This window comes from Moschus berezovskii, chromosome 20 (assembly GCF_049115385.1).
Source record: "Moschus berezovskii isolate FMDL1 chromosome 20, NW_MosBer_1.0, whole genome shotgun sequence".
Classification (NCBI taxonomy): Eukaryota; Metazoa; Chordata; class Mammalia; order Artiodactyla; family Moschidae; genus Moschus; species Moschus berezovskii.
This window is the reverse complement of record NC_142479.1, coordinates 59,796,475-59,810,436: the sequence shown is the minus strand read 5'-3', so window position 1 is coordinate 59,810,436 and position 13,962 is coordinate 59,796,475. Positions and strand designations below refer to the sequence as shown.

General features: G+C 50.3%; 1 protein-coding gene across 2 annotated transcripts; it reads left to right on the top strand.

Annotated features, from left to right (window-relative positions):
• Positions 1 to 2,018: 2,018 nt before the first annotated feature.
• GH1 (growth hormone 1) lies at positions 2,019 to 12,848 on the top strand. Of its 2 annotated transcripts, XM_088828570.1 has the most exons (5): positions 2,019 to 2,372; positions 11,364 to 11,524; positions 11,752 to 11,868; positions 12,116 to 12,277; positions 12,552 to 12,848. In XM_088828570.1, exons 2-5 carry the CDS (start codon positions 11,441 to 11,443, stop codon positions 12,750 to 12,752), a joined length of 564 nt encoding a protein of 187 aa, XP_088684696.1. In that variant the 5' UTR covers positions 2,019 to 2,372; positions 11,364 to 11,440; the 3' UTR covers positions 12,753 to 12,848. The 2 variants fall into 2 exon arrangements, with proteins under 2 accessions (XP_088684696.1, XP_088684695.1); XM_088828569.1 differs by lacking the exon at positions 2,019 to 2,372 and having other exon boundaries at positions 10,975 to 11,524.
• Positions 12,849 to 13,962: the final 1,114 nt, after the last annotated feature.

Below are 13,962 nucleotides of genomic sequence, written 5' to 3'. Positions count from 1 at the left end.
ATTCTTGCCTGGAGAATTCCACAGACAGAGGAGCCTGGTGAGCTACAGTCCATTGGGTTGTGGAGAGTCAGGCATGACTGAGCGACTAATACTCAGATCAAGAGTAAATCTGTGAGTGTCCATGATGGGTACAGAGAACCCCAGGGACGATCAAATCCGAAAATATGAAGGGCTACCAGACACGCTGAAATTCATGGATTCCAAGATGATGGGGGAATTCATCTCTAACCCTATAGGCCTGGCCCTGGAGAAGCTGATCACAGTCTCTCCCCACTGGCCACCATGCAGAGGCCATTGCCCGGCAGTCTCTGAAACTGGAGAAACTGGGGGTCTGGCCCCAGGTCATGCCCCAAGAAAGGGTGAGTGACTCCCTAGCAAGGGCAATAAAATCCCAAGTCTAATTCAAAGTTTTATCTTCTACTAGCAATGACTTATGTGTGTGTCTTCATTACTCAAGGTCCTGAAAAAGATTTTATAGAGAAGAGGATCACCAGTATGCACCCCCACACCATCCAGTTCTGAGAAAGGTGGATCCCAGGGGTCCCCAGGATCCTCTCGCCAACCAGAAGTGGGCTGGTGAGAGGAGACACTCCCCTACTCTAACTGGTCCCACCTGTTCTTGGCAGTCACCTGCCTGGAGTCAGCACTCTTCACCTGTGCCCACCTTGTGTGGCTCTTGAGCAATCCCCAACTCGGGCTCCTGCACCCTCACTCCTAGGGAAGGCCTGAGGCTTCTCCTGTGGCCCACAACTCACATACTAGTCCCCCCAGTATTAGCTAGAAGCCCGTCATGGGAGCTTCCACCTCAGTGCTGCTTCCCCCGGGTGGCCTAGAAGGAAGAAGTGGCAGACGAGGTAAAATGCTGTGCGGGGCTCAGAGACCCTCCTCCACTTTCCACCTGGCTCCTCCCCTTTGGTGGAACCAGAAGTAGAGGAAAAGGGCGTCCTCTCCTTTCCTGTGGGCTTCCCAGGCAGCACAGAGGTAAAGAACCCACCTGCCAATGCAGGAGACGTGGGTTCGATCCTTGGGTCGGGAAGATCCCCTGAAATGGGAAATGGCAACCCACTCCAGTATTCTTGCCTGGGAAATCCCATGGACAGAGGAGAAGAGCAGGCTACAGTCCACAGGGTTGCAAAGAGTCAGACATGACTGAGCGACTGAGCACATACTTTTCCTGTGGCCCTACCTTCATCAGAGCCAGTTTCTTTCTTTCTTTAAATAAAGTTATTTTATCTGGCTGCTGCTGCTAAGTCACTTCAGTCATGTCCGACTCTGTGTGACCCCATAGACAGCAGCCCACCAGGCTGCCCTGTCCCTGGGATTCTCCAGGCAAGAACATTGGAGTGGGTTGCCATTTCCCTCTCCAATGTTAAAGTGAAAAGTGAAAGTGAAGTCGCTCAGTCATCTGACTTGTAGCGACCCCATGGACTGAAGCCTACCAGGCTCCTCTGTCCATGGGATTTTCCAGGCAAGAGTACTGGAGTGGCTTGCCATTTGCCTTTTCCGTTATTTGGCTGCAGGGGGTCTTAATTGCGGCTTACAGAATCTTTAGTTGCAGCATGTGGGATTGAGTTCCCCAACCAAGGATTAAACCCAGGACCCCTGCATTGGGAGCATGGAGTCTTAGTCACTGGACCATCAGGGAAGTCCCAGAGACTGTTTCTTTCATGACTCTCCCTCTGGTCCTCCTATAGTTGAGCCTGGGACAGTTCCCACAGGTCCCCGTGCCCTTGGTAGCAGATAAAGAATCAGGGGCACGGTTGGGTGATGGTTCAGGAATGAGGGGGAAAAAAGAGAGCTCTGTCTTCTGGTCTTAAAAGGGGGAGGTCACAAGGTGCAAGCCCTCAAGTTCTGGACCATGAGGGTATAACTTTTCAACACTGGTTGGCAACACCATCACCAACCACCTCTAAAAAGGTTTGCTTCTTTCTTGCTTTCCCACAGGGTCAAGTGCTAATGTATTTAGACTCAAGGGGTGGAAGGTTTAAATGGAGGGGAATATGTTCTTTCCTGCTCTTATCCTTGAGGACAATTCAATGCTGGTGACTTCTGGATGCTGAAATAGCCCCAATTCTGGGCACCAAGAGGCAGGAAGTTTGTAGTTCTAGCCTTCCTGACACAGGCCTTGCCTTGCTGTGTGGTCTCTGCCACACATCCCGTGTCTCTGGGCCGGTCTCACCTGGACAATGACAAACACCTCTGAAGGGAGAACAAAATGAGACTCTTGTGACTAGAGGCAGAATCCTTGTGATCAGGAAGCTAAAAATGCAGAGTGGCACCCACTCAGTCTGCTTTGAACAAAGGACCTGGAGTGCTGCAACATGAGAAGAGGAAGCATCTGGAGATTTGCTGTCTTGGCTGAAGTAGCTCTTGTAAGTATGCCCCTTTGAGCCTCAGTCTCCCCCTCTGTAAAATGGGGTGATAACCGTACCTCCTTCACAAGATAGTCCTGAAGGTCCAACGTGGGACTGCATGCTTTTCACAGCCTGATAAGCTCTATACAGATACCAAGAGGAGGAGGAGAAAGACTGGGAGGAGACGACAATGACTAGAAGAGCAGTTTTTCAGGATGCTATACTCCAGTGCTGGGGGTGGGACTCAAGCCTTCAAGGGCTCTTCCAACTGAGATACTCTGATGGTAACAGAGCTACGGGAGCAAGCACTTGTGGGCAGTGTCTGTTCCTGGGATTTCTGCAGCACATCTGAGGAGTAGGGGCAAAGCCTCAAGTTTCCATCCTTTGCCCCCACCCACCTGCCAGAGCAGGGACCTTCAGGAAAAGGGACATGTGGGGCTGAAGCCCTCTAACGGTCACGGGTTAGCACTGCATCCACCTCAGTCTGGATCAGGTGGCAGGAGGAAGGTGATGGAGCGAAGGAGGAACTTGTGCCCAGAAACCTCAGAATCTATTGCTATCCTTGGCTCCCTTTCTCCAAACACACATTCCCTCTGGTGGATGGAAAGGAACGTTACAGGGAGGAGGAAGTGGGTAGAGAGTGAGGATGCATCCACATAGCTCTCAAGGTACATCCATCCTGAGATAACACTTCCTTCAGGGGGCCAGCTCGGGCCTCCCTCACCCTGGGGAACAACCCCACAGTGACACCCTGCCAGAGTTGTGCCTGGGCTCGGGGCACTCCCTTCTGCTTGTTTTTGTTTAGTAGCTCAGTCGTGGGTCCGACTCTTTTGCGGCCCCGTCGACTATGATGAAAAGGACATCTCTTTTGGGTGTTACTGCTAAAACGTCTTGTAGGTCTTCACAGAACCGTTCAATTTCAGCTTCTTCACGGGGCATAGACTTGGATTACTATGATATTCAATGGGTTGCCTTGGAAACGAACAGAGATCATTCTGTCATTTTTGAGATTGCATCCAAGTACTGCATTTCCGACTCTTTAATTGACTATGAGGGCTACTCCATTTCTTCTAAGGGATTCTTGCCCACAATAGTAGACATAATTGTCATCTGAGTTCAATTCACCCATTCCAGTCCATTTTTCACTGATATCTAAAATGTCGATGTTCACTCTTGCCATCTCCTGTTTGACCACTTCCAATTTACCTTGATTCACGGACCTAACATTCCAGGTTCCTATGCGATATTGCTCTTTACAGCACCGGACCTTGCTTCCATCACCAGTCACATCTACAACTGGGTGCCATTTTTGCTTTGGCTCCATCTCTTCCTGCTTTCTGGAGTTATTTCTCCACTCTTCTCCAGTAGCATATTGGCCACCTACCGACCTGGGGAGTTCATTGTCATATCTTTTTGAATTTTCATACTGTTCATGGGGTTCTCAAGGCAAGAATACAGAAGTATGCCATTCCCTTCTCCAGTGGACCATGCTTTGTCAGAACTCTCCACCATGACCCGTCTGTCTTGGGTGGCCCTACACAGCATGGCTCATAGTTTCACTAAGTAAGACAAGGCTGTGGTTCATGAGTTAGACAAGGCTGCTGCCTGGAGTAACAGGCAAATTTGGCCTTGGAATACAAAATGAATCAGGGCAAAGGCTAACCGTTTTGCCAAGAGAATGCACTGGTCACAGCAAACACCCTTTTCCAACAACACAAGAGAAGACTCTACACATGGCCATCACCAGATGGTCAATACTAAAATCAGATTGATTATATTCTTTGCAGCCAAAGATAGAGAAGCTCTATACAGTCAGCAAAAACAAGACTGGGAGCTGACTGTGGCTCAGATCATGAACTCCTTATTGCCAAATTCAGACTTAAATTGAAGAAAGTAGGGAAAACCACTAGACTATTCAGGTACGACCTAAATCAAATCCCTTATGATTACACTGTAAAAGTGAGAAATAGATTCAAGTGATTAGATATGATAGACAGAGTGCCAGAAGAACAATGGACAGAGATTCATGACATTGTACAGGAGGCAGGGATCAAGACCATCCCCAAGAAAAAGAAATGTAAAAAGGCAAAATGGTTGTCTGAGGAGGCCTTAGCTGAGGAAAGAAGATAAGCTAAAGGCAAAGGAGAAAAGGAAAGATACCTATCTGAATACAGAGTTCCAAAAAATAGCAAGGAGAGATAAGAAAATTTTCCTCAGTGATCAGTGCAAAGAAATAGAGGAAAATAATAGAATAGGAAAGACTAGAGATCTCTTCAACAAAATTAGAGATACGAAGGGAACATTTCATGCAAAAACGGGTACAATAAAGGACAGAAATGGTAGGGACCTAATAGAAGCAGACAATAATAAGAAGAGGTGGCAAGAATACACAGAAGAACTATACAAAAAAACCCTTCATGACCCAGATAACCACGATGGTGTGATCACTCACCTAGAGCCAGACATTCTGGAATATGAAGTCAAGTGGGCCTTAGAAAGCATCACTACGAACAAAGCTAGTGGAGGTGATGGAATTCCAGTTGAGTTATTTCAAATCCTAAAAGATGATGGTTTAAACTCAATATGCCAGCAAATTTGGAAAACTCAGCAGTGGCCACAGGACTGGAAAAGGTCAGTTTTCATTCCAATCCCAAAGAAAGGCAATGTCAAAGAATGTTCAAACTACTGCACAATTGCACTCATCTCACACGCTTGCAAAATAATGCTCAAAATTCTCCAAGCCAGGCTTCAACAGTATGTGAACCATGAACTTCCAGATGTTCAAGGTGGATTTAGAAAAGGCAGAGGAACCAGAGATCAGATTGCCAACATCTGTTAGATCACAAATAAAGCAACAGAGTTCCAGAAAAACATCTACTTCTCTTTACTGACTATACCACAGTCTTTGACTGTCGAAAAGCCTTTGACAAATTGTCAAAAATTTTTAAACAGTTGGAAATACCAGACTACCTTACCTGCCTACTGAGAAATCTGTATGCAGGTCAAGAAGCAACAGTTAGAACCAGACATGGAACAACCGACTGGTTCCAAATTGGGAAAGGAGTATGTCAAGGCTGTATATTGTCACCCTGCTTATTTAACTTATATGCAGAGTACATTGTGTGAAATGAAGGGCTGGATGAAGCACAAGCTGGAATCAAGATTTCTGGGAGGAATATCAATAACCTCAGGTATGCAGATGACACCACCCTTATGATAGAAAGAGAAGAACTACTAAAAGTGAAAAAACTAAAAGTGAAAGTGAAAGAGGAGAGTGAAAAAGTTGGCTTAAAACTCAGCATTCAAAAAATGAAGATCATGGCATCCGGTCCCATCACTTCATGGCAAATAGATGGGGAAGCAATGGAAACAGTGACAGACTTTATTTTGGGGGCTCCAAAATCACTGCTGATGGTGACTGCAGCCATGAAATTAAAAGATGCTTCCTCCTTGGAAGAAAAGCTATGACCAACCTAGACAGCATACTAAAAAGTAGAGACATTACTTTGCCAACAAAGGTCCATCTAGTCAAAGCTATGGTTTTTCCAGTAGTCATGTATGGATGTGAGAGTTAAACTATAAAGAAAGCTGAGCGCTGAAGTTCAAAAGAGACACTTTTGAACTGTGGTGTTGGAGAAGACTCTTGAAAGTCCCTTGGACTGAAAGGAGATCCAACCAGTCCATCTTAAAAGAAAATCAGTCCTGAATATTCATTGGAAGGAATGATGCTGAAGCTGAAACTCCAATACTTTGGCCACCTGATGTGAAGAACTGAATCTTTGGAAAAGACCCTGATGCTGGGAAAGATTGAGGGCAGCAGAAGGGGATGACAAAGGGTGAGATGGTTGGATGCCATCACTGACGCAATGGACATGAGTTTGAGCAAGTTCCAGGAGTTGGTGATGGATGGGGAGGCCTGGCGTGCTACATTCTTGGGGTTGCAAGGAGTCGGACAACTGATCAACTGAACTGAACTGAACTGAGACTGTTGCCCACCAGGCTCCCCTGTCCTCGGGATTTTCTAGGCAAGAATACTGGGGTGGGTTGCCATTCTCTTCTCCAAGGGATCTTTCTTATCCAGGGATTGAACCTGAGTCTCCTGCATTGGCAGCCGGATTCTTTAGGACTGAGCCACCTGGGAAGCCCATTCGCTTCTGCTCAGTTCAGTTCAGTTCAGTCGCTCAGTCGTGTCCGACTCTCCGCGACCCCATGAATCACAGCATGCCAGGCCTCCCTGTCCATCACCAACTCCTGGAGTTCACTCAAATTCATGTCCACAGAGTCAGTGATGCCATCCAGCCATCTCATTCTCGGTCGTCCCCTTCTCCTCCCACCCTCAACCTTTCCCAGCATCAGAGTGTTTTCCAGTGAGTCAACTCGTTGCATGAGGTGGCCAAAGTATTGCAGTTTCAACTTTAGCATCAGTCCTTCCAATGAACACCCAGGATCGATCTCCCTTAGAATGGACTGGTTGGATCTCCTTGAGGTACAAGGGACTCTCAAGAGTTTTCTCCAACACCACAGTTCAAAAGCATCAATTCTTCGGCGATCAGCTTTCTTCACAGTCCAACTCTCACATCCATACATGACCACGGGAAAAACCATAGCCTTGACTAGACGGACCTTTGTTGGCAAAGTAATGTCTCTGCTTTTCAATACACTATCAAGGTTGGTCATAACTTTCCTTCCAAGGAGTAAGCGTCTTTTAATTTCATGGCTGCAATCAGCATCTGCAGTGATTTTGGAGCCCCCAAAAATAAAGTCTGACACTGTTTCCACTGTTTTTCCATCTGTTTCCCATGAAGTGATGGGACCAGATGCCACGATCTTTGTTTTCTGAATGTTGAGCTTCAAGCCAACCTTTTCACTCTCCTCTTTCACTTTCATCAAGAGGCTTTTGAGTTCCTCTTCACTTTCTGCCATAAGGGTGGTGTCATCTGCATAAGTGAGATTATTGATATTTCTCCCAGCAATCTTGATTCCAGCTTGTGCTTCTTCCAGCCCAGCGTTCTTCATGATGTACTCTGCATATAAGTTAAATAAGCAAGGTGACAATACACAGCCTTGACGCACTCCTTTTCCTATTTGGAACCAGTCGGTTGTTCCATGTACAGTTCTGACTGTTGCTTCCTGACCTGCATACAGGTTTCTCAAGAGGCAGGTCAGGTGGTCTGGGATTCCCATCTCTTTAAGAATTTTCCACAGTTTGTTGTGATCCACACAGTCAAAGGCTTTGACATAGTCAATGAAGCAGAAATAGATGTTTTTCTGGAACTCTCTTGCTTTCTCCATGATCCAGCGGATGTTGGCAATTTGATCTCTGGTGCCTCTGCCTTTTCTAAAACCTGCTTGAACATCTGGGAGTTCACGGTTCACATATTGCTGAAGCCTGGCTTGGAGAATTTTGATCATGACTTTACTAGCGTGTGAGATGAGTGCAATTGTGCAGTAGTTTGAGCATTCTTTGGCATTCCCTTTCTTTGGGATTGGAATGAAGACTGACCTTTTCCAGTCCTGTGGCCACTGCTGAGTTTTCCAAATTTGCTGGCATATTGAGTGCAGCACTTTCACAGCATCCTCTTTCAAGATTTGAAATAGCTCAACTGGAATTCCATCACCACCACTAGCTTTGTTCGTAGTGATGCTTTCTAAGGCCCACTTGACTTCACATTCCAAGATGTCTGGCTCTAGGTCAGTGATCACGTTATCGTGACTAGCTTGCTCATGAAGATCTTTTTTGTACAGTTCTTCTGTGTATTCTTGCCACCTCTTCTTAATATCTTCTGCTTCTGTTAGGTCCCTACCATTTCTGTCCTTTATCAAGCCCATCTTTGCATGAAATGTTCCCTTGGAATCTCTAATTTTCTTGAAGAGATCTCTTGTTTTTCCTATTCTGTTGTTTTCCTCTATTTCTTTGCATTGATCACTGAGGAAGGCTTTCTTATCTCTCCTTGCTATTCTTTGGAACTCTGCATTCAGATGCTTATATCTTTCCTTTTCTCCTTTGCTTTTCGCTTCTCTTCTTTTCACAGCTATTTGTAAGGCCTCCTCAGACAGCCATTTTGCTTTTTTGCATTTCTTTTCCATGGGGATGGTCTTGGTCCCTGTCTCCTGTACAATGTCACGAACCTCCGTCCAGAGTTCATCAGGCACTCTATCTATCCGATCTAGTCCCTTAAATCTATTCCTCACTTCCACTGTATAATCATAAGGGATTTGATTTAGGTCATACCTGAATGGTCTAGTGGTTTTCCCTACTTTCTTCAATGTAAGTCTGAATTTGGCAATAAGGAGTTCATGATCTGAGCCACAGTCAGCTCCTGGTCTTGTTTTTGCTAACTGTATACAGCTTCTCCATCTTTGGCTGCAAAGAATATAATCAATCTGATTTCGGTGTTGACCATCTGGTGATGTCCATGTGTAGAGTCTTCTCTTGTGTTGTTGGAAGAGGGTGTTTGCTATGACCAGTGCGTTCTCTTGACAAAACTCTATTAGCCTTTGCCCTGCTTCATTCCGTGCTCCAAGGCCAAATTTGCCTGTTATTCCAGGTGTTTCTTGACTTCCTACTTTTGCATTCCAGTCCCCTATAATGAAAAGGACATCTTTTTTGGGTGTTAGTTCTAAAAGGTCTTGTAGGTCTTCATAGAACCGTTCAACTTCGGCTTCTTCAGCGTTACTGGTTGGGGCATAGGCCTGGATTACTGTAATATTGAATGGTTTGCCTTGGAAACGAACAGAAATCATTCTGTCGTTTTTAAGATTGCATCCAAGTACTGTATTTCGGACTCTTTTGTTGACCATGATGGCTACTCCAATTCTTCTAAGGGATTCCTGCCCACAGTAGTAGATATAATGGTCATCTGAGTTAAATTCACCCATTCCAGTCCATTTTAATTCACTGATTCCTAGAATGTGGATGTTCACTCTTGCCATCTCCTGTTTGACCACTTCCAATTTGCCTTGATTCATGGACCTAACATTCCAGGTTCCTATGCAATATTGCTCTTTACAGCACCAGACCTTGCTTCTATCATCGGTCACATCCACAACTGGGTATTGGTTTTGCTTTTGCTCCATCCCTTTATTCCTTCTAGAGTTACTTCTCCACTGATCTCCAGTAGCATACTGGGCACCTACCTACCTGGGGAATTCCTCCTTCAGTATCCTATAATTTTGCCCTTTGTTACTGTTCATGGGGTTCTCAAGGCAAGTATACTGAAGTGGTTTGCCATTCCCTTCTCCAGTGGACCACATTCGGCTGTGGTCCATGTGATCAGATCAACTAGTTTCCTGTGATTAGGATTTCAGTGTGTCTGCCCTCTGATGCCCCCTCGCAATACTTACCGTCTTATTTGGGTTTCTCTTACCTTGGTCGTGGAAAATCTCTTCACAGAAGCTCCAGCAAAGTGCAGCCGCTGTACCTTACCTTGGGTGAGGGGTATCTCCTCAAGGCCGCCCCTCCTGACCTTGAACGTGGAGTAGCTCCTCTCGGCCCTCCTGCGCCCGCACAGCCACCCCCCTGTTGGACGTGGGGTGGCTCCTCTCGGCCGCTGGCCCTGGCCTCAGGCGTGGGGTAGCTCCTCTCAGCCGCGCCTCTTTGCCTGGTCGGTTGCGTCTGCGCCGCCGGGGCCAGCGTCTCTCGCGTCCGCGCCGCTGGGGCCGGCCTCTCTCGCGTCTGGGGGCCGGTGTCTCTCGCGTCTGGGGACCGGCGTCTCGCCGCCGTGGCCGGCGTCTCTCGCGTCTGGGAGCCGGAGTCTCGCCACCGGGGCCGGCGTCTCTCGCGTCTGGGGGCCGGCGTCTCTCGCGTCTGCGCCGCCGGGGCTGGCGTCTCTCGTGTCTGGGGGCCGGCGTCTCTCGCGTCCGGGGGCTGGCGTCTCGCCGCCGGGGCCGGCGTCTCTCGCGTCTGGGGGCCGGCGTCTCTCGCGTCTGGGAGCCGGAGTCTCGCCACCGGGGCCGGCGTCTCTCGCGTCTGGGGGCCGGCGTCTCTCGCGTCTGGGGGCCGGCGTCTCTCGCGTCCGGGGGCTGGCGTCTCGCCGCCGGGGCCGGCGTCTCTCGCGTCTGGGGGCCGGCGTCTCTCGCGTCTGGGAGCCGGAGTCTCGCCACCGGGGCCGGCGTCTCTCGCGTCTGGGGGCCGGCGTCTCTCGCGTCTGGGGACCGGCGTCCGGCGTCTCTCGCGTCTGGGGGCCGGCGTTTCTCGCGTCTGCGCCGCCGGGGCTGGCGTCTCGCCGCCGGGGCCGGCGTCTCTCGCGTCTGCGCCGCCGGGGCCGGCGTCTCTTGCGTCTGGGGGCCGGCGTCTCTCGCGTCTACGCCGCCAGGGTCGGCGTCTCTTGCGTCTGGGGGCCGTCGTCTCGCCGCCGGGGCCGGCGTCTCTCGCATCTGCGCCGCCGGGGCCGGCGTCTCTCGCGTCTGCTACCTCCCCCTTAAAAAGAAAACCAATGGGGTGGGCTTTCAAGCTGAACCCTGTGTGTACAGCCCTCAGGCTGGTGGCAGTGGAGAGGGGATGATGACAAGTCTGGGGGACATGACCCCAGAGAAGGAACGGGAACAGGACAAGTGAGAGGAGGTTCTAAATTATCCATTAGCACAGGCTGCCAGTGCTCCTTGCATAAATGTATAGAGAGCACAGGTCGGGGGAAAGGGAGAGAGAGAAGCAGCCAGGGTATAAAAAGGGCCCAGCAGGGACCAATTCCAGGATCCCAGGACCAAGTTCACCAGACGACTCAGGGTCCTGTGGACAGCTCACCAGCTATGATGGCTGCAGGTAAGCTCGCTAAAATCCCCTCCATTAGCGTGTCCTAAAGGGGTGATGCGGGGGGCCCTGCCGATGGATGTGTCCACAGCTTTGGGTTTTAGGGCTTCCAAATGTGAACATAGGTATCTACACCCAGACGTGTGGCCAAGTTTTAAATGTTCTCAGTCCCTGGAGGGAAGGGCAGGCGGGGGCTGGCAGGAGATCAGGCTTCTTGCTCCCTGGGCCTCTCCGTCGCGGCCCTCCTGGTCTCTCCCTAGGCCCCCGGACCTCCCTGCTCCTGGCTTTCGCCCTGCTCTGCCTGCCCTGGACTCAGGTGGTGGGCGCCTTCCCAGCCATGTCCTTGTCCGGCCTGTTTGCCAACGCTGTGCTCCGGGCTCAGCACCTGCATCAACTGGCTGCTGACACCTTCAAAGAGTTTGTAAGCTCCCCAGGAATGCGTCCTAGGGGTGGGGAGGCAGGAAGGGGTGAATCCTCGCTCCCTCCACATAGTGGGAGGAAACTGAGGAGTTCAGCGGTATTTTATCCAAGTAAGGATGTGGTCAGGGGAGCAGAAATGGGGTTGTGTGGGGTGGGGAGGGTTCCTAATAAGGCAGTGAGGGGAACCGCGCACCAACTTAGACCTGGGTGGGTGTATTCTTCCCTCAGGAGCGCACCTATATCCCGGAGGGACAGAGATACTCCATCCAGAACACCCAGGTTGCCTTCTGCTTCTCCGAAACCATCCCGGCCCCCACGGGCAAGAACGAGGCCCAGCAGAAATCAGTGAGTGGCCACCTGGGACCGAGGAGCAGGGGACCTCCCTCATCCAAAGTAGGCTGCCCCAGCTTTCCTCACCAGGCCTGGGGCAGCCTTCTCCCCGAGGTGGCAGAGGGTGTTGGATGGCAGTGGAGGATGATGGTTGGCGGTGGTGGCAGGAGGTCCTCGGGCAGAGGCCGACCTTGCAGGGCTGCCCCGAGCCCGCGGCACCCACCAACCACGCGGCACCCACCGACCACCCATCTGCCAGCAGGACTTGGAGCTGCTTCGCATCTCACTGCTCCTTATCCAGTCGTGGCTCGGGCCCCTGCAGTTCCTCAGCAGAGTGTTCACCAATAGCCTGGTGTTTGGCACCTCGGACCGCGTCTATGAGAAGCTGAAGGACCTGGAGGAAGGCATCCTGGCCCTGATGCGGGTGGGGATGGCGTTGTGGGTCCCTTCCATGCTGGGGGCCATGCCCGCCCTCTCCTGGCTTAGCCAGGAGAACGCACGTGGGCTGGGAGAGAGAGATCCCCGCTCTCTCTCTCTTTCTAGCAGTCCAGCCTTGACCCAGGAGAAACTTTTCCCCCTTTTGAATCTTCCCTCCTCACCCTTTTCCAAGCCTAGAGGGGAGGGTCGAAAATGGAGTGGGCAGGAGGGATCCGCTCCTGAGGGCCCTTCGGCCTCTCTGTCTCTCCCTCCCTTGGCAGGAGCTGGAAGATGGCACCCCCCGGGCTGGACAGATCCTCAAGCAGACCTATGACAAATTTGACACAAACATGCGCAGTGACGACGCGCTGCTCAAGAACTACGGTCTGCTCTCCTGCTTCCGGAAGGACCTGCACAAGACGGAGACATACCTGCGGGTCATGAAGTGTCGCCGCTTTGGGGAGGCCAGCTGCGCCTTCTAGTTGCCAGCCATCTGTTGTTACCCCTACCCCATGCCTTCCTAGACCCTGGAAGGTGCCACTCCAGTGCCCACTGTCCTTTCCTAATAAAATGAAGAAATTGCATCACATTGTCTGAGTAGGTGTCATTCTATTCTGGTGGATGGGGTGGGGCAGGACAGCAAGGGGGAGGATTGGGAAGACAATAGCAGAGATCCTGTGGGCTCTATGGGTACCCAGATGCTGAATAATTGACCCGGTTCCTCCTGGGCCAGAAAGAAGTAGGCACATCCCCTTCTCTGTGACACACCCTGGCCAAGCCCCTGGTCCTTAGTTCCATCCCCACTCATAGGACACTCATAGCTCAGGAGGGCTCCGCCTTCAATCCCACCAGCCCACCAAACCAAACCTAGCCCCCAATAGTGGGAAGAAATTAAAGCAAGACAGGCTATTAAGTACAGAGGTAGAGAAAATGCCTCCAACATGTGAGGAAGCAATGAGAGAAATCGTAGAATTAGTTTTGTGCAGAAATTTTAAGGTGACTACACACTTAGCCCAACTACCTTTGGGAAACGTGTGTGTGCTAGTCACTCAGTCATGTCCAGCTCTTTGTGACCCCATGGACTCTAGCCTGCCAGGCTCCTCTGTCCATGGGACTCTCCAGGCAAGAATACTGGAGTGGGTTGCCATTCCCCAAGGGATCTTCCCAACCCAAGGATCAAACCCAAGTTTCCTGCATTGCAGGCAGATTCTTTACTCTCTGAGCCATCAGGGAAGCCCTGTGGGAAATGGGAACCATGCAAAAATGGCTTTGGGACCAACCGGACCAGAATGTTTGGGATCTGAACTGGGGCAGGAGATGTGGAAAAGGGATTCTAAATGCATGTGCACATGCTAAGTTGCTTCAGTTGTGTCCAACTATTTGCAACCCCATGGACTGCAGCCCGCCAGGCTCCTCTGTCCATAGGATTCTCCAGTCAAGAATACTGGAGTGAGTTTTCATTTCCTCTTCCAGGGGATCTTCCCCACCCAGGGATCAAACCAGCGTCTCTTAGGTCTCCTGCATTGACAGGCGGGTTCTTTACCACTAGCGCCACCTGGAAAACCCAATTCTAAATGAGGGGTTGCAAATTCAGTGCCAACAGGTGCCAGGCAGGTTATATACATGAGTGGCAAGGGCTGCATGTGAAGGGAGAAATAGCAACCAGCCCTAAGCCTGAGTGTGAAGGATACA

Excerpts from the sequence above, each read along its gene's own strand:
- GH1 (XM_088828569.1), top strand. The coding sequence starts at position 11,183 with ATGTGTCCACAGCTTTGGGTTTTAGGGCTTCCAAATGTGAACATAGGT. Across the intron at positions 11,869-12,115 it reads ACGAGGCCCAGCAGAAATCA|GACTTGGAGCTGCTTCGCAT; the intron begins GTGAGTGGCCAC and ends ATCTGCCAGCAG. Across the intron at positions 12,278-12,551 it reads GCATCCTGGCCCTGATGCGG|GAGCTGGAAGATGGCACCCC; the intron begins GTGGGGATGGCG and ends CTCCCTTGGCAG.